The following is a 24,127-nucleotide window of genomic DNA, read 5'->3' as shown; positions in this document are numbered from 1 at the left end:
TGGTGGTGTGTGCCTGTATTATAGTCCCAGCTACTTGGGAGGCTGAAGATCGCTGAGCCTAAGAGTTTGAGGTTGCAGAGAGCTGTGATCGTGCCACTGCACCCCAGCCTGGGTGTCTCTAAAAAAAGAGAAAAAAGTAATATATTCTATTAAATCAGTTTTGGAAAAGTAGGAAAAAAATAGATTACTTAGAATCTCATCACTCAAAAACAGCCATTATTGATGTTTTGTTCTGTTTCCTTCCATTTTTTTTTCATTGTGTGTGGGTATATGTGTTTAAACATAGTTCTAAGCATCTTGAATCCTGCCTTGTTCGTTCATTACAGTATAACCCTTTTGCACGTTATGCCTTGGCTTCCATGAACGTCATTTTTACTGACTTCCATTAAAGGTCTCCCACGGCGTACTTAACCAGCACCATTTTTGCATAAAAAGTCATGAACGTGCAACAGTTGCATATTCTTAAACATAATCCTTAAATGAGATTTCTACAAGGCTGTAGAAGTGACACTAACAAGATCTGTCACATCTGTGGGATCACATTCCTGTGAGGACTGAGCTTGTCAGCGTCATCCCGTGGGTGGGACCTGTGCATCTGAGAAAAGCCAGCTCAGTGTGTGTCTCGCCTGAGAGCAAACAGGTGCTGAGCATCCGGTGTCTGCTGTGGGCTCAGGAGCCTACAGCTGGGGCAGAGTTTGCTGACGCTGTGACACTCTTGTTTTCAGGCCTGGGGTGACAACAGTCATAATTATTCCGGATCCTTTTATGCCCTTCTCAGCTTACCGATGCTCTCATGTCCAGTGCCACCTGACCCTCTCGGGGGCACATGGCTGCTCCTGGATTACAGCCCAGAGTTGGGAAAGTCTAAACTACTACCGGATGCTCAGACTCCTTCCAGAACTCTTTTCAGTTCCCATCCTTAGACCCAGGCAAGACCAGCCTCTGCCCTGGGCTCTGGACTCCAGGAGACCCTCCTTCGGCCCTGCAACAACTTGTACCCCTGCCCCTTGGGTCCAGGGGCCGTATCTGTCCAGAGCCCACTCGCCCAGTCCTAGACCACACTCTGGGTCCCTGGGATTCCCTGACAGATGGCCCTGAGCATTTCCAGGGCCTACACAAACCTGCATCTGTCCTCCTGGAGGACAAACCACCAGTAGGTGCACACCGGGCCCATGGGCAGCATTTTGCAAGAGGTAGACAGAGCTTAGACCTGTGGGCTGCAGGATGAATTCAGGGTGGGGGGTGTGGGCTGGGAGCAGGCACAGAGGCTAAGGCAGACTTTGCCTGCAGTGTAGCTCAGAGTGGCAAGGACCCCGAGAATTCTGAATTCAAGCCTGGCCCCTCTTGGTCATTATGAAGATATATTCGACAGAGTAGGATAGAACATATTCTGTGTAACAGTTTGTTAGCTTGAACTATAACTTTTAAATATTTAGAGGTTAAGCACTTGGACCTCCTTTTCTACTCTTGCCCTGTGACCTGCAAGTATTAAGAATGGTCCTGGAGGCCAGGCATGGTGGCTCACACCTGTAATCCTAGCACTCTGGGAGGCCAAAGTGGGAGGATCACTTGAGGTCAGGAGTTCGAGACCAGCCTCAGCAAGAGTGAGACCCCTGTCTCTACTAAAAATAGAAAGAAATTAGCCGGGCAACTAAAAATAGAAAAAAAAAAATTAGCCGGGCATGGTGGTGCATGCCTGTTTTCCCAGCTACTCGGGAGGCTGAGGCAGGAGGATCACTTGAGCCCAGGAATTTGAGGTTGCTGTGAGCTAGGCTGACGCCACGACACTGTAGCCTGGGCAACGGAGCGAGACTCTGTCTCAAAAAAAAAAAAAAAAAAAAAGAGAATGGTCCTGGCTCTTTTATCACACTGTGCTGTTTCCAGGTTCCTGTTTTCTATCCAAGGCGGCAGATGTACTGTGGGGGTGTAAAGCAATCTAGAACCACAGAAAAATAAAACAACTGAGTGTGTAAAACCTCAGTATGTCAGACACCCCCGTATGCACGTGTAAAAGCAAGAAATGCATTTCAGGACAAAATAGAGTACAACCACCTGCTGTGAGGGTGAATCAGCCTGGCGCTATCCAGCAAGGCCAGAAATAGAAAGCTGCTAGTAAAGCTACAATCTGCGTTTCCCCTTCTCTGCGACTCTCTGCTGCCCCCGTCCTGTCTCCTACGTGCATCCACAGAACTACCACCCTCTGTTGGTTGCTTTAAGCTATGCAAGAATCAGACCACTGAGTTCCACAGGACAACATGGGCAATATTCTCACTGGCCCTGCCAGTGAAAAATCAAGGTTGGAAAATTTTTCACTTTAATTGCTATTGGGCCACTGAACTAATTTTTTTTTTTTGCAGCCCCTTATTCCCCAGCAATATTTCTGATTTGTGACCAAGGACTTAATTGAATAGAGAAGCATGAAATCATTACGACAATGTCATTATGTTCTTTTTCTCCCATACAGAAAACAGAGATAAACAGCAAAGTTCTGAAAACCCACGTTAGGACACTTTACCAAATCCATTCCATAAGTGACATCTTACTTGACTTTCACAGCTGTCCAATGAGGAAGCCGCCCCACTTGTATAGGTAAAGAATCTGCACCTCAGCGAAGCTCAGTGCCCCGGCTGAGATTATCCAGCTAGGAGGCGGCAGGGCAGGGACTCGAACCCGGAGCTGTGATTCCAAACCACTGTAAGGATTCAGATAGGAGGACAGGACTTTTTCAACTATTTTTAGTCAGAAAGAAGAGTCACCTTATATTAGAGTCCTCACAAAGACTCATATTATGGGACTCTCTCTCACTGATGTCAATGTTAATGACAAAATTTTGTTTGGGAACAACACATTAGCCTGAAATAGCCTTTGGTCAATGCCAATTTTGGAAGTTTACGGAAGTCACCTGGCCAAATTGGTTTTAAAAAAGTTGGGGGGGCAATCTTTAATACAGATTGAATAATCTTTCCTGGGGGTACACTTTGTGATTATGAGTGAGGTCTTTTAACGATTTCTTTTTAAAGAGGTATCTTGCGAAGATTGTGAATAGGCTGAATTTTCACTACATACATGCAGCTAAAAAGTGTTCTGTCTTAAGATAGCTGGAGAAAAACTGAGGACAAAGACCCTGGTATTGAAGATAGATGTGAAAAGTTTGAATAAAATTGCCTCATGAAATTTGAGAAAATAAAACAAAACAATACATCCAAACTGACATTTTACACATTATGGTTTAAGTGTATGTGTGTAATTAAATTCGTAACTATTACAGACATTTGATTATGTCATCTATATCATTATATTATACTAGATTATATTATATATTATGTTACAGTACATTGTATATAGACATTTTAATATGTCATCTGTATATTTGAATTGGCTAGAATTTGTTTAGGGAGAGAATCTTCTCATTGGGAAAATCGGGGTTGGCCTTAGGCTTGGTGACACACTAAGTAGGTTTTCCAAAGCACCACGCTGAACCCCAAGCTGAGGAAGAAGCAGGTTTGTGGACCCAGAGTAAAGATGAAGGTCACCTGTCACCCAGAGTAAAGATGAAGGTCACCTGTTGGCTCCCACACCTCTGGACAGCTCCTAAAAGTTTCCCAAACATTGCTGCAGCCTCTTGTGAGGCAGGGTCTGTGGTTGTCCTGAATGTACCCCTGGGGACCATGTGTCACCATGTCAGTGACTTGGGTGCATGCAGAGCTGTGATGAGACTGCCTTTTCCCATCTCCTTCAGGCAGCACTTGTTGGAGGCACCACCATGATCATCGGCCACGTCCTACCCGACAAGGACACCTCCCTCGTGGATGCCTATGAGAAGTGCCGGGGGCTGGCTGACCCCAAAGTCTGCTGTGACTACGCCCTCCATGTGGGGATCACCTGGTGGGCACCCAAGGTAACAGTGCAAGGAGGCACAGTGGCAGCGGGGCTGTTTGGTCTAAGCCAGCTGGGGTGTGGTGCCCTCCTGCCTGTGGGGGGCACCCCTCCCACCAACACTGTGCCCTCCCCTAATGCCAAAATTAAAAATGCTTGAGATTCCATAAGGGGAGTGGATGGGCTGTCTTTCCTAACTTAAGGGGCCTGTTTTAGAGCAGGCACATAGAGCCCTGCTCTGCAACAAACAGTCCAAGGCCAGAGGCCAGGCCTTGCTCTCACGACGAGGTGCTTAGCATCTCCTGATATTTACATGAGGTGTCATCTCATGGCAGTGCTGCAGAGCAGTGGGCTGAGCAAGGCTCAGGTGCAGAGGGACTGTCATATTCATACTGAGAGTCTACAGCACTGAGCTGAGCTCTCCAAATTGAGGGCTTCATCCTAGTTCAGCACCACCTGGTATGAATGGACCCAGGGGCACCCCCTCCCTGCTGGGCCCCAGCTCCTGCTCTGAGGAGCGCTGAGGCTGCCCTGGTCTGTGGCTGAGTCTGCTCCACGGAGCCCTTCCTCAGTCCAGCCTCTCCGTCTTCTTTGTGTCTGTTCCCCTGGCCTCTGCCTTTCTGCCCAGACCCCAGGGTCTGAATCTAGTCTCCTGTCCCCAGATTCCTGCTTCCTTGCTCTTCCTGAAAACAGATATACAGGCATTTAGGTTTTGCTTTGTTTCTGGAGTTTTACTGCTTATACCCCAGGGAAGCAGCCTGGATAGTCATTTTGTCGTCAATTATTTATTGAGTCCCATGTACGAGTACATTGGTGGATGCCCCGGAATCATAAAAGTAACAAGCATCAGGAAGTTGTACAAAGTTCTTCAGTCGTAGACCCTGGTCTAAGGGCCTGACTCCCTTCTGAGATGGCCATTTAACTCCTCACTGTACTTCTGCCCTCGGGTTTTAGCCTTGAGCTGGGAGCTCACCCAGTCTCTTCCATTTTCCCTGAATGGTGCTTATGGAAGGCCCTGGGGCTCCCTGATCCCGGCAGCATGAAGGCCCCTCTCCCTGGTACCGGGCCAGAGGTGCAGATCGCACTGAATGTCAGATGGGGGTCTCCTTTTTGAACACCCTGCTGGGTGAGTGGCCCCTACTCACCCATCTCCATTCCCGTGCCCTGGAGTTGGCTTGGAACAGAGGGTCACTCAGGTTCCTGGCAACACCGAGGCCACCCCAGCCATCTCTCAGTTCCCAGAGGTTGTGGGGACTCTCATGTGTCTAGAATTTTAAATTATTTTTTATAATAATCAAATAAATTTTTCTAATTACAAATGTTAAAAATAGGAAAGAAAGGAAGCACATAATCCAATAACCTAACACAGTCCCCACTGTTAGTGTAACTTATTCTTCCCAGGCGCTTTTCATGCTTGTTTTCACAGAGGGACTTGTTCGCTGAAGTGTGAGCATTTCCTACTTTGCTGTGTGGTCTTTGTGGCCGTCAGTGTAATGGCCACCGAATGTTCCATCAAGTAGATGAACCTGACGTTATTTTCCCATTGTCAGACAATGCTGCTTCCATTTTTTCCCCAGTATAACTAATATTGGGATGAATATCCTTATTCCCATAGTTTTATTCATGCTTTGCTTTGTTCCTAAATTCAATTTTTCAGCTTCTCTGGACTTTTAGCATTAGTGTGCCTTCTCTGTGACACTGCTCCCATTATGGTTTCTGGCGGAGCAGGCCACAGGAGTAAAAATCATTAATCCTGTGTTCATCATTAAGGCTGGTTTGAAGGCAGAAATGCAGGCCAAGCCTATGTCATAGGAGAAATGTGCCTATAACGTAACAATCTGGTTCCTATAATGGTGTCATGCTTGACGATTTTCAAAGGACTTCTGCATCCATTTGCTCAGGTGACCTCACAGCAGCCTGTGGGGTGGGAGGAGAGAGAGAGAGGTTGTGGGTGGCCATACGGTGACTCATCTCCTGCATGCGGGGCCAGCGCCTGCCAGTCGGTCCCCGGAGCGTCCGTGCTCACGTGACATCGCCTTTGCATTTGCTCCCCAGGTGAAAGCCGAAATGGAGACGCTGGTGAGGGAGAAGGGCGTCAACTCGTTCCAGATGTTCATGACCTACAAGGACTTGTACATGCTTCGAGACAGTGAGCTGTACCAGGTGTTTCACGCTTGCAAGGACATTGGGGCGATCGCCCGTGTCCATGCTGAAAACGGGGAGCTGGTGGCCGAGGCAAGTGTGCCACGGAGAATGTCAGATGGGGGGGCAACGATGGAGCCAGTTCTCAGGGGAATTCCTGACCCCTCACTGATCCTACAGGGTTCACATAAAACAAGTTGTAGACAAAGTGTAAGATGTGAATGCCCCAGATGACAAATCTTGCTCAGAAAATCCAAACTTTTCTACTGTCAAAAAAAAAAAAAAAAACCACCTCTCTTTATGGTTCAAAAAGATTTCTGAGTCTTAGGTGATAATGTCTTAATTCTAATGCTATGATATTTAAATTCCATTATAGCAGAGAATTTGGAGCACTTCTTAGAAATATTTTTAATGAGATTTGACCCACAGAATAAATAAGAATCAGCTTTCCACTTTGCTTTCCCTCTGCAGAGGGGCTGAGATATTATGGAAATCTGTTCACTGGAACCAAGAAAGACGAGCCTCCGTGTACTCCTGGGTCTTGGGGTAACAGCTGCCCCAGGAGTTGCTGGAACCTAGAGACTTGTCTAGATTTCCAGTGAGGAAATTCTGACTTTCAAACCAATCAAGAGTGCTTGCCTTCCCCAGGCCCACTGCTAGTCACTGAGCTGTACTTGTAAGAGAAAAAGATACGTCCAGTCATTTCGAAGTGAGAATCAGGACAGCCCTGCTGCATAGGCATGTGCGTGCCCTGCCCTCTTTAGAAGATGAACCTTCCAGAATTGAGAAGAGTCGCGAGCCTGCTGGAACAGGCTGTGTCTGGCAGATTTTCGTCCCTCGGGCCCAGTGTTTCCTTACTCAGTGTCTCTATGAATCTTCAACTTTCTGTCTCTTGCTATTGTTCAGGGCGCTAAGGAGGCACTAGATTTGGGTATCACAGGCCCAGAAGGAATCGAGATCAGCCGCCCAGAGGAGGTGAGAAAGACTGTGTCCTTTGTCGATATCCTTCCCGTAGAGTCACAAAATCTTTTAGGATGGAAGAGACATCAAAAATATAAGTTGTATCCCTTTCTCCATGGGAGAAGTTCCCAGCTGGAAGCTTACCTAGGGAAAGCTCCTCTATGCTGAGACCAGCTTGGCCTTGAGCTTTCTTGGAGGAGATAATTAGGGGGGCCCACACCCACCCATTTGATTCTGATTTCCGGGATCTGGGGGAGGCAGTGTCAGCACACCAGTGGGTGCTTTGCCCAGCACAGATCAGGAGACAACAGACAGACCGAAAGGCCCGCAGGCGTGAGAAGGAATTCCAAACCTGGAACCCAGCATTTCAGGGATGAGGTCCGTTTGCACACTGAGGAATGCTTTGGACCCTTCCCACCAGAGACAGGAGACATACGTGTCCATGCTCCCTCCCCCTTACTGCCGAGATGGTCACTAAAGGCCCTGTTCCCCTTCTGCCCCCTGGTTTATTGCGCACAGTTTTGCAGGACATTAACACAAACTCCCCACAGTCTCCCTGCTAAATAATTCTGCCTTGGAGGGACGACACTGGACAAGTAGTGCCTTCTTGCCCTGTGACCCTGTTGAGACATTCTCTGCCATTTGTGGGGAGAAAGCTTTAAATGCAGAGCATTGGTTGAATGTCCCTGAGGGACAAGGAGTGGGATGCAGGATGTGGTGGCACTGCCATCACTTAGGAACCAAGTTGGCCCACAATGGGCCGGATGGGGAGTCCCACCTACTCCTGCCCTGATCTGTCCCTGTCTGTCAGAGCCCTTGAATACAGATCCTGTTTTGACACCTCCAAATTGGAGAAAAAGACCCAACAAGTGCACCGAGGGGGTGCCTGTGAGACAGGAGTGGGCAGGCGGTGGCCACGGCACGGGGCTTTCTTTGTTAAGTAACACGAGGGAGACAGCAGGCTTTGGCTGTAGTGGTGGTTACAGCAATAATTATCACCACCATCAGCTGTTGGTTAAAGAAGAGGGTCCTGGGGCTACGCCAGGGGAGATTTTGCTCCCCAGGGAACATTTGGCAATGTCTAGAGATATTTTTGGTTGTCCCATCTAGGGGAGGATGATGCTACTGGCATCTAGCAGGCAGAGGCGAGGGATGCCACTGAACGTCCCATAGTGCACAGACAGCCCCCCCAAAAGAACTATCCAATGCAAAACACCAGTAGTGCCAAGGCTCAGATGCCCTGATCGAGGCTAATTTTCAGCTTGAAATCAGTCACTATTGCTCCTTCTGCAGTTCTGAGGTGGCTGTGCAGAGAATGTACCAGGAAACAGGGAGAGATGTGACTCTGGGTTTTTGTTCATTTAATTTTGTTTCATTGTTTTTTAATTAAGCCCTGAGCGGCATCCAGCAAGGATGTGCCTGGCATCTAAGTCCTAGGATTCTCTCTAGGTGTGAGCCAAGATGGTCAGAGCCTGGCGCTGCAGCCCAGGCCTTGCCCCGAGCCAGCCCCTGTGGGTGTAGATATTCCAGCACTGTCTACACAGTGGGCTCTCAGGCAAGTGTGGGCTTGCTTGGAGGAGATGGTGAAGCTTGGTTTCTCCCTATTGTTTGTTTCTAACAGCTGGAAGCTGAAGCTACTCACCGTGTTATCACCATTGCAAACAGGGTAAGTAGCCCACTGTCCACTCTGGGAGTAGAAACCAGCCTCTGCAATGCAATCTCATCCCGCTGTGGGTGCCAGTACCACGCCTGGCCCACAGGACTGTTTGCTGAACCAGAACTGTTCGCTGAACCAGCGCTGTTATGCTGCCCTTCTGGCGTGCATCCTTGTTGCTGCTAGCGCTCTGTTCCACCCGGTGCTCTGTTCCTCCCCGCTGAGCTTGCTCCAGTGCAGATGGCTCCCCAGGGAGGGGGGGGTGCGGGGACCACAGAGCCTCATGCAACTGGAATCTGTTTGCTTCAAGAACCATAATTTAAACTTATGCTATTGGGCTGGGCCATTGTTCTCACACGTTTTTCCCTGGTGTGGTTCAGGGTAAAGCCTCCTGAGGGTAGTGAGCGCTGATGGAGTGTGGTGGTGGACCAAGCAAGAGATGTGGCACCGAAGTTCTGGCTTTGGCCTTTACCAAAATATACGCTTTTTGACCACATGCAAGTTCCTCAGCCACTCTGATACACTATTTTATTATATTAATGTGAAGCTGCAATGATAATGTGGTAGTCCCCTCTTATCCATGGGTGATACGTTCCAAGACCCCCAGTGGAGGCCTGAAACCACAGATAGTACCAAACCCTATGTACATTATATACATGCATACCCGTAAGTTTTTCCTATACATGCATAATACTCATGATAAAGTTTAATTTATAAATCAGCCACAGTAAGAGATTAAAAACAATAATAATAAAATAGAGTAATTATAACAATATGCCAGCATCACTACTCTTGCGCTTTGGGGACATTGTTAAGTAAAATAGGGGTTACTTGGACACAAGCACTGGTACCACGACAGTCGATCTGATCACCGAGACAGCTAGTGAGTGACTAACAGGGAGCGTGTGCAGCATGGATACACTGAACAAAGGGAGGCTTCACATCCTGGGCAGAGTGAGTGGGATGGAACAAGATTTCATCTCACCTACTCAGAACCGTGCACAATTTAAAAACTATGAATTACTGATTTCTGGAATTTTCCATTTAATATTTTCAGACCTTGGTTGACTGTGGGTAACTAAAACTACAGAAAGAGAAACCGTGGGTAAGGGGGGAGTGCCGTGCCGCTTTTCACTGGATGGTTGTGGGGATCAAAGGAGCCGAGGAAGGGAAAGCACTTCTTTCTTTTTCTTTTTCTTTTTTTTTTCTTTTCTTTTCTTTTTTTTTTTTTTTTGAGACAGAGTCTCACCCTGTTGCCCAGGCTAGAGTGCCATGGCATCAGCCTAGCTCACAGCAACCTCAAACTCCTGGGCTCAAGCGATCCTCCTGCCTCAGCCTCCCGAGTAGCTGGGACTACAGGCATGTGCCACCATGCCCAGCTAATTTTTTTCTATATGTATTTTTAGCTGTCCAGATCATTTCTTTCTATTTTTAGTAGAGACAGGGGTCTCGCTCTTGCTCAGGCTGGTCTCGAACTCCTGACCTCAAGTGATCCTCCCACCTTGGCCTCCCAGAGTGCTAGGATTACAGGCATGAGCCACTGCGCCTGGCTGGAAAGCACTTTATATACAGTAGAACACTGTACAAAGATCACCTCTCCTTCTAAACCATCATTAAAGGTTCCATTTACTCAGATAATCTGAACTACTTTCTCTAGAGCTGTTGATTTTCAAAATGTGGTCCCTGGACCAGCAGTACCAACATCGCTTGTTAGAAATAGAAACAAATGCAAATTCTCAGGCCCTGCACAAACCCACCGAATCAGCAACTGGGGGCGAAGCCCAGCAACCTGTGTATTAACAAGCCCCCCAATGGTCCTAATGGGTATGGATATGTGGGAACCTCTCCTCTGGAACGGCCTGGGCTCTCTTGAAAGCTGTAAGCAAGAAAGTGTCGTCTTAGGAACAGCAAGGGGAAAACAGAGAGGTTGTAGGTCCAGCTGATCTCAGAATTAGTCAGTAAGCTTGTGCTAATAGCATCAAACCTCAGGCCAGTTCCTAAACTCTATGTCCTCCCAATTTGATAAGCAAAGAGGGAATGAGAATAACGTTTGGGGAAACAGAGTTTCCCATTAGCACTTTATAGGTCTGGCAGCTGGACAAGGACATTGTTTTATTGTCATGACAATAGTTATTTTATCAATTACTTCCTAATGGAAACTTACCCCAGAATAAGGAAAGACTTGAACAACAGAAAGGCAGCTCCTTGTAGTTTAGTTCAGATGTATGCCCAGAGAAGTTAAGCTATCGACCATGGTTGCACAGCTTAGTAGAGAAAAAGCTAATCAGTCTCAGATGTGTTCACCTGCAGGGTCGGTCTTGTCTGGCCACACTCTGAACCCTGACCCGCTTGTCTTCTGTTCTTCTCCAGGATACGTTCTGTCTACTGATAAGCAGCCTTCAGGCTGCACGTGTCATAATTTTAGATATAGAATACGATACATGACTGTCTCTAGGTCATCACATTGATGAATAGTAAATTAAAATAAAAAAGACAGTCCCTTCTTTTAAATTGCAGTCATGGTTGTTGGATGGGAGAGAACGTGAAGTTTAGACTCAACGGTCTGGACCCATCATTGCCCCACACTTGGCCTTCCTGGTGGGTGCTGGTGTTGGACACTGCTCACTGCCTCCTTGCTTCATGCAGTTGCTCAGCCTGCAGCCATGCCCTGGCTGCCAGCCCTGTATTCCCGGCATAAGATTGTCACCTTGAGGGTGGGGTTGAGCCACCCAGGGGAAGCTGCTGCTGCCAGGATTGATTTTGCCGGGGTTGTTTTGGTGCTTGTTGGGTTGATGGGCCGATGCTCCATACTTCCTGCTGTTTCCTGTGTCTAGACTCACTGTCCAATCTACCTGGTCAACGTGTCCAGCATCTCGGCTGGTGACGTTATCGCAGCTGCTAAGATGCAAGGTGAGTCCTTAGGCTTGGGTGGGCAGTGCATGTGATGTGGTCGGGCTGGGAATGACAAGGTCCACCACCTGTGTACACTCCCTGGCCCTGGCTCCAGGACCTAAGCCAGCCCTTCCCTTTGCTCTACCACCATCTTCCTCAGAACCCCCTACACTAGTCTGGCTAGATCCTGAGCTGTTTCCTCTGCATGTTTGTATGTATAACAACTTCACAGAATTGTCTGTCACCTCTCCTAGGTCTGGTACAATTTTCCAAGTTTTAAACTCACTTATTAATTGGTGTCTTTTTGGCTCCTTAGGTTTCATTAGCGGTTGCCATGGCAACTCACATAAAATCCTGGACCAGATCCACTGGGCCTTTCAGGGGGTGTCTGGGAAGTCCCTGGAAAAAGAACAGTGTGTGGGCCCAAGTTTCCTTTACCCTGGAACCCTGAGTGTGAGCCCGAGGGGCACTTGTATGGCTCCTGTTGCTGGTCGCCTGGCAATTCCTGAAGGCTTTGCAGTTGCTGTAGCCCAGCCCAGGGTGCTGCTGAGGGCCTGGCCATAGGAGACACGAAGGCACGGTCACAAACCTGGGAGCATGAAAGAGATGCAAGGGCGTCCCAGCCTTCACACCGCATCCCCCTCTAGATCCCACCCCGTCTCTCCCCTCACTGAAGCCCCTCATGGGGTCCCACCAGACTGTTGTCCCAGCCTGCTGACTGGGCTCCCACCTCCTGTCTCCCTGGCCCCCAGCCCTGCTGCGGAGCCCACCCCCAGTGATTCTCTGAAGCTGCTCACAGCACCTGCCTGTTCAGAGAACAGCCCAGACTGCCCCTCAGCATGGCATTCTCGGCCCTGCGTGCCTGTCCACCCGCCAGCAAGCCCGGTCTCCCAGCAGCACCCTGCACACACCGTGCTCTCGCCACATCGCACGCCCAGAAGCACCACTTGGTGCTGCCCGGCTGTGGTGCCTTTGCCCTTCTCTTCTCCTTGGGGGGAGTCAGCAGGGGAACAGGGACGCTCTCTGGGCTTCAGCCCAGCTGTGCTTTCAAATGCCCCAATGAGCGTGGACAAGTCCCTTCCTGTCTCTGATCTCAGCTCCTTCACTGTAAAATGTGAGTCTCAGACCAGCCATCTCTCAGGTTCAGTGGCTTCCTGATCATGGTTTTGACGCTTTTTCTTCCAGGGAAAGTTGTCCTGGCCGAGACCACCACGGCACATGCCACACTGACAGGCTTACACTACTACCACCAGGACTGGTCCCACGCAGCCGCCTACGTCACGGTCCCTCCCCTGAGACTGGACACCAACACCTCAACCTACCTCATGAGCCTGCTGGCCAAGTAAGGGTGTAGCAGGACTGCTGTGGCCTCCATGGCACAGCCATTCGGGGAGTGGGTAGATCTTTAAGAAGATGTCATAGAGGCCCCAGGAAATAACTCTGACCCAGGATTGATTGCATTGTGCCCACAGGATTATCTTGCTTTTATTGCCTTCCCCAGAGCCCACCAGATAACTGCCATCCTGGTGGGCTTCTGTGACCACTTGATTTGGAGTGAGAGCTTCTGAAGTGTAAGAGTAAAGAGCATATATAAAACTGTGAACAGTGGTCATTCAGACTTAGAAGGACATGGATGTCTTACTCTAAAGCCCAGTGGGGAGCTGTAGGATGTGGCCTCTGACTTATCCTAGAATATACGGGGTCCTTTCTGTCTCTTCTCTTGACACCTCTCTCTTTTCATGCCTCCCACAATTTCCTCTCCTTGAGTGTACCTTTCTCCTAGGTTTCTCCCTTCTTTCCTTCCCCTTCTCCCTTTTTCTTCTGCACTTTCTCCCTCTTTCCCCCACCCCACCCCCAGATTTTCTTTCCTCCAGCTCCTCTCTTTCCGACACTGCTTTTTCCCATTCGATCCCAATTTAAAGAAAATGGTTTGATGAACAGTCTACTCGAGTAGACTCAGGAGATGCAACTCATGTCTATAAGAAAATATGAGCTCCTTCATAGTTACCTACTTTAGGATGTGATTTGTTAGGCTATATAGGAATAAGATGTATCATACAATCCGTAGATATAAGAATTTGCCCTTTATTTCAAATCTGACTCCTTAAAGGGACCAGAAATTTTTTTTTATTGGAACTTATAAAGTTTTAAAGTACTTGACAAAGCCAGTCGTGTTTTAAATTTTTTTTTTTTTTTTTTTTTTTTTTTTTGAGACAGAGTCTCACTCTGTTGCCCAGGCTAGCATGAGTGCCGTGGCGTCAGCCTAGCTCACAGCACGTGTTTTAAACTTTAAGCAGTTTGGATGGGTGTTCCTGTCTCCCAGATTCAGGGCGGTGCTGAGAGACCTCAAAAGCCTGGAATGGGATCATATTCACTCACTCCTGCTTAGGGGGCACCTACTTGTGTAGGAGCTTTTCGTAAGAAAGTGGGGTACTCAGTAAGACTTGTTGGTTAAAGAATGGAAGCTGAGCCTGTTGTTCTCGGGGTCCCTGCCTGCCCCAAGGGTAAGTGAAACCCATGCATCTCTGGTGGGTTCTGCAGGTCCAGAATGTGGGGGCCCTCGGGGTCTCTAGAACACACCCTATGCTCTGTGGCAGACTCTCCACAGAGTGTTCGAGAGGGCCCAGAGCAGCCTCTCTGGCCCAGGAAGATACCAGCACAGGAAGAGCTAAGTCATCTGACTGCGGGTTTGGCCAGAGACACTAGTCATCTGGCAAGAGCTGTGACTGTTGAGTCCTGCCAGGCCCCTGTGGGGACAGCCCTGCGTGCTGCCTGACTGGCTGTCGTCTGAGAACCTCAAGAATATGCTTCCTCACCAGGTCAAATAATGCCTTCTGCTCCCAGATTATCCTTCCAAAGCAGGCATCTTAGATGGCGCACACACACACTCACAAGGTTGTGGTGCCTCCTACAGAGTCAAATGACTCCTCACTGACCCTCAGGGCTCCCACCGTGTGGCCCTGGCAGTTGTGCCCCTCCCACCTGACTCCCCTGCTCCAGCCAGCCCCTCCCTGCCCTCCAAGGGCTCTTCCTCCCGAGGCGGCCCAGTCCTGGCTAAGTGGGCATCCTCTCTCCTCTGCCCCTCGCTGCCTCTGAGCTTGGGCTACAGAGATCTCCGCTCATGGCCAGCTGCCTGCCTCCCTCATTTTGGCAGAGGGTCTGCCACCATGTGCCCTCTGTCACAGTCCTGCCCCAAGTCTTAGCTAGCTGGGAGCCCCTCCAGAACCCGGCTGTGCCTTGTCCACCCACAGCCTTAATTCCGTCTGAGGACCACGGTCCCGGACGGCTCGGGGGTGAACTGACCGACTTACACACCACCATTGGTTTATAAGTCTGGCTGCTTTTCTGCCTTGTCCCTCCTTCCCCTTCTGGGCCAGTAGAGCCCCCACATCCAAGGAAGGCTTGGGTCTGGGTTGTTTAGCAAAGCTTAACACTGAATTTGTGAATGCTCGTGGCCAGCAGGTGGGGGTTGGGAGCCAGCGAGAGGGAGTCGGCACATGATTCTGTGATGCCAAAACCACCCCCACCGTCTCACTATAGCTAAACCCTAAGTTCGGTTTTTCTCTGCCCACTATTTTAACTCTTAAAAATTGCCATCCCAAAGATTCTCACCAAATTCTCTTGTGACATGGACGGTCTGTGCCACACTCCTCACGTACTGCCATTCTGTAGATGAGCAAACAGATTCACGCAGATGACGGAACTCATTAGAGGTCACGGCGCTACTAGGTGGCAGAGCTGAAATTGGAATCAGCTTTGCCTTGTTCCAAAGCCAAGGCTTCTTCCCTATGCCTGTCCGCATCCTCTGGGGTCCTGGCCTCTCCTCCCCTTACTGGCCACGTCCTTCTCTCTACCCAGTGACACTCTGAACATTGTGGCATCAGATCACCGGCCTTTCACCACGAAGCAGAAGGCTATGGGCAAGGAGGATTTCACCAAGATCCCACACGGAGTGAGTGGCGTGCAGGACCGCATGAGTGTCATCTGGGAGAGAGGAGTGGTATGTGTTGTGGACCCCTCCCTGCTCGAATCCTAGCAGGAGTTTTTACCCCGCAGATCCTGTCAAAGAGCATTCTTAGAAGGGCTGGTTCAAGCCCAGCTCTTTACTTCACACAAAAACAAAACAAAAAAGGTCTTTTCCCCCTGATTAGAAAGGTAATAAGACCTATTATAGAAATTTGAAAAATACAAAAAAGTATTAGAAAAAAATTCCCATAAATCAATGCCTAAAAATTAAACTACTGTTAACATTTTGGTGTATTTATTTCTAGTTCTATGCATGTACTATACATTATTTTAATAACTGGGTTTATCTTTTTTTCTTCATATAACAGTATACCTTGAGTGTCTTGTTAAGTCAGTAAAAATTCTTTTAAAACACTTTTTTCATAGCTGAATAATATTTCCTCCAGTGGAAGTACCATACTTTATTTAATCCTTCTCTGATGTTTGGAACTTTGGGCTGTTTCCAATTTTTGCCCTTACAAATGATGCTGTAGAGAACCTCTTTGTTCATGAGGGTGTGTCAGCATTTCTAATTATTTCTTTAGGACAGATTCTTAGAAGTGGATTTTTGGCCCAGGTGATTGTGAATATTTTTAAGGCTCTTGATATATTTTGTGTAATTGCTTTCAAAAAGATGGGGCCTGGGACTTCATTTGAACACCTCTCGTTCTGCCCATGAATAAGTGTTTTTGGTCTTGCTCTATCATGGATTAGATTCAACACAGAGTATGAGCCCCAAAGAGATTTGAAGTCCTCAAGACTAAGCTCCTGGGGGGAAGTCCCCCTGGAAGAGAGTCCCTGTGCTTCCATGGGTGGGGCAATAAGATGCTTTTCCAGAACAGATTATATCACCCTTTGTAGAAGCAGGGAAGCGCCTGACTCATCCATAGTGGGCACGTGAGCAGAGCTGGTTTTACAAACAGGAGGTAGACTAGCACCAGGTAGGCAGCCTTTTGGAACAAGGGCCCGCTCACTGTTGTTGCTAGATAAAAAGAGAAAGGCGGAAGCGAGCACAGGGGTCAAGCGTGGTGGCTCATCTGAGTTGGTGCCCACAGCACTGACCTCCTTGGGACCATTGTTCTGACCAACTAAGCTAACAGGCCCCAGGCGGGCGTCAGAGGGGACTGGGGTGTCAGGCACACACCCAGAGCCTGGTTGACTTGACGCTTCCGCCATGTTTCAGGTTGGAGGAAAAATGGACGAGAACCGTTTTGTGGCTGTTACCAGTTCCAACGCGGCTAAGATTCTCAACCTGTATCCCCGCAAGGGCCGCGTCATCCCCGGGGCCGACGCCGACGTGGTGGTGTGGGACCCAGAAGCCACAAAGTAAAATTTGCTGCTAGGGTCCAGGGCTGGAGGGACTTGGGATTTTACAGACCTCCAAAAGCGTATAATCTTTGCACTGCATCTAGCATAGAGGTTTGACCCTGGCTTACGCCCAGCCGTCTCCTCTGTGCACACACGTGTGGTGTCTGAACCTCCTGATAAGGACACCTGTTAGACTGGATTAGGGCCCACCTCTATGACTTCATTTTACCTGAATTATCACATTTAAGGCCCTATCTCCACATGTGGTCACATTCTGACTGGGGGTTGGAGGACTTCAACATAAGAATTTTGAGGGGACCCAATTCAGTCCGTAATAGCCAGCCTCTGGGGGTCGTCCCTTCCTACTGAGCTGCGACATCTTTACCTCTCCTTAGAGCTTTCTCTCCCGCCATTGCCTCCCCACCAGGACCATCTCAGCCAGCACCCAGGTGCAGGGAGGAGACTTCAACCTGTACGAGAACATGCGCTGCCATGGCGTGCCGCTGGTCACCATTAGCCGCGGGCGCGTCGTGTACGAGAACGGTGTGTTCATGTGTGCTGAGGGCACCGGCAAGTTCTGTCCCCTGAGGTCCTTCCCAGACACTGTCTATAAGAAGCTGGTCCAGAGAGAGAAGGTAAGGCCAGGGTGGGAGGAAGACGTGTGGGACGAGGTTGGCGGCCCGGCTGGGGCTGTTTTAAATGTGTTTAAATGTGACTGTTTTAAATCTCATAGGTGTTATCACTCTGCTTTTCTACTGAATTCTGTTGCCATCTACCCAGTGTTGAAAGGGCAGTCAGTGTGTGGCAGGGCACGGGAATGCCACAGTCAGAAAATGCTGGTTTCTACTCCCCGTCTTTGATTACCAGATAGAATTTTAAATGATCAGGCAAACAGGGAGTCCTGAGTTCCCGGAGGCACAAGAGGCAAATGTGAGTGAGTGAGGGTGACCGCTGCGTTCCTCTTGCTGTGCAGGCTTAGGGGTGCCCCTGGAGTTACAGCCACTGCCTGGTTCCCTTCCACTCTTGCTGTAGTAAGGGGTAGTAGAACTGGTGTTTAAAAAGCCATTACCTACAGCCTTGGAGTAGCAGGCATATTAACACAAAAGATCCACTCTGTGGCATGCTCTCCACATGTGAAGGCCCAGAGCTTTCAGAGAAAGCAAGGCCAACAGTCGAAGCAGTCCAGAGCCGGGCCTGCTGTGGGGTAGTGGGCTTGGGCTGTCTGAAGAAAGTGTGACTTCAGTTATTCCACTGTGAAATCCAAAAGCGAACCCAGGGCTCTCACTCAGGTAGGTGAACGGTCAAATCTCCAATAGGCTTCCCAGACATGGACGATGCACAGGAGGCCGCAGCTCTACCCCTGCAGAACGTGCTAGACAGAGCTGGGGGAGCAATGTATTCACCCACGAGAGTATCTGACAAAGGGTGGCTCTGATCAAAGCACATGGAAAACAACAAGTGTTGGTGAGGATGTGGAGAAATTGGAGCCCTCATTCATTGCCAGAAGGAATGTAAAATGGTGCAGCCACTGTGGAAAACAGTTGGGCAGTTAAATGTAGAGTTACCATGTGACCCAGCAATTCCATTCTCAGGTGTATACCCCAGAAAAATGAAAACATGCGTCCACACATGTATGAACTTGTGCATGATTGTTCATAGCAGCATTACTCATAAAGGCTAAAAAATGGAAACAACTTAAATGTCTGTCACCTGTTGAATAGATAGATCGTGGTATATCCATACAGCAGAATATTCTTCAACCATAAAAAGAAATGAAGTACAGATAAACGCTACATACAACTTGATGAACCTTGAAACATTATGCTTAGTGAAAAAAGCCAGACACAAAAGGCCATATGTTGTATGATTCCATTTATATAAAGTGTCTAGAAGAGGCAAATCCACAGAAAGTAGATTAGTGGTTGCTTAGGGCTGGGGGCGTGGGGTAGAATGGGGAGTGACTGCTATTAAGTATGAGGTTTCTTTTTGGGGTAATAAAAATATTTTGGAATTAGACAGTGGTGATGGTGTGAATATACGAAAAATCACTGAATTGTACACTTTAAAATGGTGAATTTTATGGTTATATGAATTTTAGCTGAGTTTGAAAAAAAGAATATCTGCCAACAGTCTGTGGCCATCCCAAAATGATACTTTAGTCCAGAAGTAGGTCAAAAGAGGGCAGAGAAAGTGGTTCAAGCCTCAAAAATCCAGCCTCATAAAAATGTCAGGTAGATAGCAATTCACAAGAGACCACTGCTTGAGCCAGCCACCGTGGGGGACAACAGCTCCAGGACCCGATCAGAAGGAAGCTTCCCCAGAGCTCGTGGCCATTATAAGGAGTGGATGGAGGAAAAGGCACAGACTGAGTGCTTTGCAGCTCACACTGGGTAGGAAATCTACCCACCTGTTCCCAGAAGTACTACAAAGGAAAAGCTGTAGTTGTGAAGAGATTCCCATACTCTCGTGAATGCAGCACTTCAGCGGACTGCAAGAGAGCCGGAAGTCACTGCATATGTGAGGGCCTTGTTAGACCAGTTAGTCCTTAATTGTCTTTAGTTTAAGGAGCCTGAACTTCCGCCCACTGGGGGTTGTGCTGAACATCTGTTTGGTCTACCCGGCAACCTGCCTACTCTGGGAATAGTGTATCTGTCCTTCTGAGCAACAGCTTCTTTCCTCCACTTCGACCTGGGACTGTAGTGTAGCTGCCAATTTCTAATCTCCATCCAGTCAACCATGGGGAGATGTGGGACGTGCCACCAAGCTGGCCCAATCCGAGCACTTCCAGGAAATTTGCTGAAGAAACAGGGAGCAAGCCCTTCTTCTGGTGGCGAAGCTGAGGTGATGCTAGCCCAGAAGCTACGCAAGCCACTTCCTGGTGTGGAAAGCCGAGAGCACGGAACCGGATCATCTGCTCTCCAGTGTCTGTGCTCACGACTTCTAGAAAGAACTCAGGTCCTTGAAGCAGATGGGTTATTTTCGCAAAACAATATAGAAAGTTTGGCAAAGTTAAAAGACGGCAGATGCAGGGGGAAGGTATTTTATTAAGAACAAGACACAACTTTGGGGAAAGGCTGAGTAAGCCTTGGAATCAGTAATAAATAGAATGTTCCCTTCTTTCTGTAACATCCAGAGGTCGTGAACTGCATTACGGTGTTGAGCCAGCAAGCCCAGAGCTAGGCTTGACACCTGGCCCCGCTGTTTAGCAGCTGTGCAACCGTGGGCAAGTTGCTTAACCCCTCTGGGCCTCAGTTTCCACCTATGCACATGGGGTGGTGACAACACTTCCCTCATAAAGTCATGTGAGACTTAAATGCATTAACACATGGAAAGTCCTTAGAACAGCACTAGCCCATAAGTGCTTAAGAAATGTTGGCTAATCCTCTCTTCCCCACGTCTAAGAGGGAAAAAATAAAGAAACAAGTTGGTAGAAAAAAATTTAGGAAGAACATTCCATATCTGTTGTTTCTCTCAACAAGATTTTCAGTAAGTATCGAGGAACAAGGAGGTTGAGGCTATGTCCCTGAGGGGTGCCGGTGAGTGGATCGTCTATACTGCTCCTTCGGACTCTCCAGCACACTCCGCACTCCCTCCTCCTCGCAGCAGCACTGCTTAACATGGCGCAGGGCCGTAAACGACCTCTGCAGTAGTAATGACTGCTGGTACTTCCGTGTTGTGTGTGTGCAGTTCTAGGAGCCTCAAATATATTAGCTCCTCTGATCTCACACAACTCTTCGTGTAGGTACTATTGTATTATTGTTCCAATAAGGAAGTGGTCACAGAAAGGTTAGGTCACTTGCCAAGGTCAGTTTACAACTGGCGGAGTTGGGATTGGAGCCCACGCTGTATAGGCTCTTGCAGAATATAGGCTCTTAACTTTTCTGCTTTGTGAGTACAGAATTACCCAGTGTTGCTGCTGGGGGACTCTCCTCTCCAGGTGGGCTACGTTTAGCCTCTGTTCCCACAAAGTTGTCAGACCACAGTGAAGGGTGTGGCCTCTTGGGAGCCTAAGGGAGGAGATAACATTGCTCTGTGTGGGGCATGCTCTGGAAGGTTGAGCACCTCAGAAATCTGCCTGCTACCTTGGTAAGGGTTCCACCCGTGCTGACTGGGAACCAGTGGGCATCTCCTCTCTGTACGTGCACACACACACACGCACATTGGCACACAAACTTGCATACACGTGCACATGCTATTTAGGAAGTACAAGAAAAGAATTCTCCAGCCCCTGGGCTCAAGGTGTAAGAAGGCTTTGTCACCTGCAGTTACTTGGGTCCTGAGCAGAGTGGCAGCGTCTGCAGTCCTGTTGGCCACCAAGGAGGCTGCAGTCATGTCACTTGGCTCTGACAGTGTCGTCCTTTCTCTTTGCTCTTCCTCCGTCCCTCACTAGACCTTAAAGGTTAGGGGAGTGGACCGCACACCCTACCTGGGGGATGTCGCTGTTGTTGTGCATCCTGGGAAAAAAGAGATGGGAACGCCACTTGCAGACACTCCTACCCGGCCAGTCACCCGACACGGGGGCATGCGGGACCTTCATGAATCCAGCTTCAGCCTCTCTGGTAAGAGCCGGGGCGTGGTGGGAGGAAGGAGGGGGAGGCAGGGAAGGAAATGCAGGGGGAGGGGGAAGAAGGGCCCACCCAGGCAGTGGGACTTAGTCTTGCTTTTCCCCTGCATGTCCTCCTTCCCCCAGCCCATGTCCAGTGACGAGTGCTGGTTCCAGTATTAGTGGGGACAGGGAGCTCTCCTTGTCTATGGGCACCAGCCACTCCAGGAGGCCATGGCTCTCCCATGGTTTTTAAGTTCAGATATTTTTGTCCCTTGAAACATCTTGAGGGCATGCACACAGGGGTGCCCCAGAGGTGATCTGAGCTCAAGAGGGTCAGCCTGTGTGGTTCATGGGACTGCACCCCGTCTCCCCCTGTCACTGCCCCCCACAGCCCACGCCTCACAGCCTCTCTGCAGCGCCCCATCCTGCTGTTCTGTATCCCTGTCCTCCCTCCCGTTCCACACTCAGCTCCACCCCTGCCCTGTCGTCACCTTCTTTTTCACCGGGAATTATATTATATCAACCTCATTAATTTGCAGTAAAATATTTTCTCTCGTGGCCTCTGATTCCCAGCTACTTCTCTTATCTTTCTGTCCCTTGGGTCATGTCCTGGCCCCAGTCCATCTACAGAATCTGAATTCCTTGGAAATGTCCTATCCCAGTTCTTAATGCCAAGACCTGCTATTTCCTGCCCCTCCCACCAACACGCCCAGCCCTGGGCTCCTCTAGGTAGTGGCTGTCTGTGCGCGGGGATTTTATTATTGTCAACAACACATATCTCGGGTGCTCTGCAGGATGGGGGTCAATCCCTCATAAATGGGGACCCTCAGTGGAGAACAAGCAGAGACCAGGGCCTCAGGCAGCTTCAGTGGAAACTGTCACCACTACTTGGAGGGGTAGAGAGCCCGAGTGTCCCTGAACACAGCTGAGCCGCCTTCAGGACTGGCCGGGAGAGGGACCGAGCATCGGCTCTATGGCTGGGCTCGAGCAGGCACAGCAGGGGAAGCAGGAGCCAGGTCCGTGCACCCGGCGCGTAGCGTGTGCTGGGGAGGTGAGACCCGCACACACACCATCCTCAGACGAGAGGCAGAGGCAGAGGCAGAGGGCAAAACCAGGGGCTGCCGCGGGCACGGGGCCTGCCTGCTGAGCTTCCTGTGTGCCCAGAAGACACAAGGTTCCTGTTGGAGGCGCTGGTAGCCTGTGGGGAGGGGTCCTCTCAGAGCCAATCTCGTTGCTGAAATAATGGCCCCCCACCCTGAGGGCCACTGCCACTCCCACCAACGATGGGACTTGAATGCCAGGAGTCAGAAAGGGACCCTTGGATGAAGGCCTTGTTCCTGGACGCTCAGGCCTTGCCAGCCCCGCAGGAAGGGACTCCCACAGCTGCCTGGACATGGCCCTCCCTGCAGCAGCAAGACCCCAGAGCCATGGGGCCCTCGCTGGCCAGTGGCCTCTTCTGCTCCCACACAAGAGCCAGGACTGGGCAGAACCCCCCTCAGACACAGCAAACTTCAGACAGCCTGTCACCTCCCCTCCACCCCAGATCTTGTGTGTTCTTGGTGGGAAAGGCTGAGGACTGTCCCACTGTGCCCTCCAGGTCACCAGACCCTCCCTTTCTTACTAAGTCTTGGGGTTTCAAGATGTGGGGCCTTTCAGATACGGTTCTTTGATTTTCCAAAACAACAGAGCACCCTCCCTTTTTTCTGTCTTTCTTACTCACTGAGGTCCCCGTACCAAGGCCTGCAGGCTAACAGGCTGGTGCAGGGCCTGCGTGCATGGTGAGAGGTCATATGCCAGGCTGGGGAGCAGTGAGGTCGGCATAGCGGGGCAGTTGATAACGTAGGCTCTGAATCAGGAAAACCTGGGTTCAAATCCAGGCTGTAGCACTTACACACTGTGTAACACAGGGCAACTTACTTAAGCCCCTGAGCCTCAGTTTCCTCACCTGTAAAATGGGATGGCATTGTGAGGACTAAACTAGATAACACACACAGAGGGTTAGGGTTAGTGAGCCCCCAGCAGATGGTGGCTGTGGTTTGTCACCCAGGCCCGAGAGCCCGCTCACCCTCTGTGCTTCCTTCCCTGCAGGTTCCCAGATCGATGACCATGTTCCAAAGCGAGCTTCAGCTCGGATCCTCGCTCCCCCCGGAGGCAGGTCAAGTGGCATTTGGTAAAGGCACTGCCCAGCCCCCCACGTGAGGATGCACCGCTGCCGCCAGCCCGCGCACCCTCGGCCACAGCTGCAGGGGGCAGGAGAGGCTGGGCTGGGCAGCACACCACCTGAGGGGGGCCCCAGGACCCCGGGAGCCCTCCCATGTCTGAAATGTGATTCACTGTGCTTCGAGCCAACCCTAACAGGCACTTTGAGATGTGTTCCTCCTGCTTGGTCCTTTCCTGCCTTGGCCTCGGCGGGCTTTTCTGGGGCCCAGGAAGCCCACACTATGCACAGAGCCCACTGCATAGAGCCCTGGCCAGCCCCTCCTCTCACGCTGCCTCCATGTGCTGGCTTTGGGAAAGCCCAGACTTTAGTGCCCTGCCCCCTGGCTGACCGGCCGGTTGTCCAGAGCACTTTAGCAGATGTGTTTGAAAAGTCAAGGCCTCCTCCCCCACTCCCTTAGGCCCCGTGGTGACATTTCCCAAGTCAGACAGGCGTCAGCTTCCCAGCCATGCCCAGGACGTCCCGTCCTCCCGACTCACCTCTGGCCTTGTGTGGGTGCGGTTGGGACACCCTGGGTGTGGGTGTG

The 24,127-nt window shown here is 49.9% G+C and overlaps 1 protein-coding gene across 1 annotated transcript in view; it reads left to right on the top strand.

The window, feature by feature from the left end:
• Positions 1-23,557, top strand: part of DPYSL5 (dihydropyrimidinase like 5) — a 42,929-nt gene extending 19,372 nt beyond the window's left edge. The window contains exons 2-12 of the mRNA XM_069494801.1: positions 3,740-3,898; positions 5,932-6,111; positions 6,925-6,993; positions 8,600-8,644; positions 11,467-11,542; positions 12,710-12,866; positions 15,383-15,524; positions 16,713-16,855; positions 17,265-17,472; positions 21,228-21,396; positions 23,472-23,557. Coding sequence (XP_069350902.1) covers positions 3,740-3,898; positions 5,932-6,111; positions 6,925-6,993; positions 8,600-8,644; positions 11,467-11,542; positions 12,710-12,866; positions 15,383-15,524; positions 16,713-16,855; positions 17,265-17,472; positions 21,228-21,396; positions 23,472-23,557 — 1,434 coding nt within the window. The remainder of the gene's footprint in view (positions 1-3,739; positions 3,899-5,931; positions 6,112-6,924; positions 6,994-8,599; positions 8,645-11,466; positions 11,543-12,709; positions 12,867-15,382; positions 15,525-16,712; positions 16,856-17,264; positions 17,473-21,227; positions 21,397-23,471) is intronic.
• The last annotated feature ends 570 nt before the right edge of the window (positions 23,558-24,127 follow it).

The sequence above is a fragment of the Eulemur rufifrons genome, chromosome 19, assembly GCF_041146395.1.
Source record: "Eulemur rufifrons isolate Redbay chromosome 19, OSU_ERuf_1, whole genome shotgun sequence".
Lineage (NCBI taxonomy): Eukaryota > Metazoa > Chordata > Mammalia > Primates > Lemuridae > Eulemur > Eulemur rufifrons.
The sequence above is the reverse complement of the archived record's forward strand: the minus strand, read 5'-3'. Positions and strand labels throughout refer to the sequence as shown.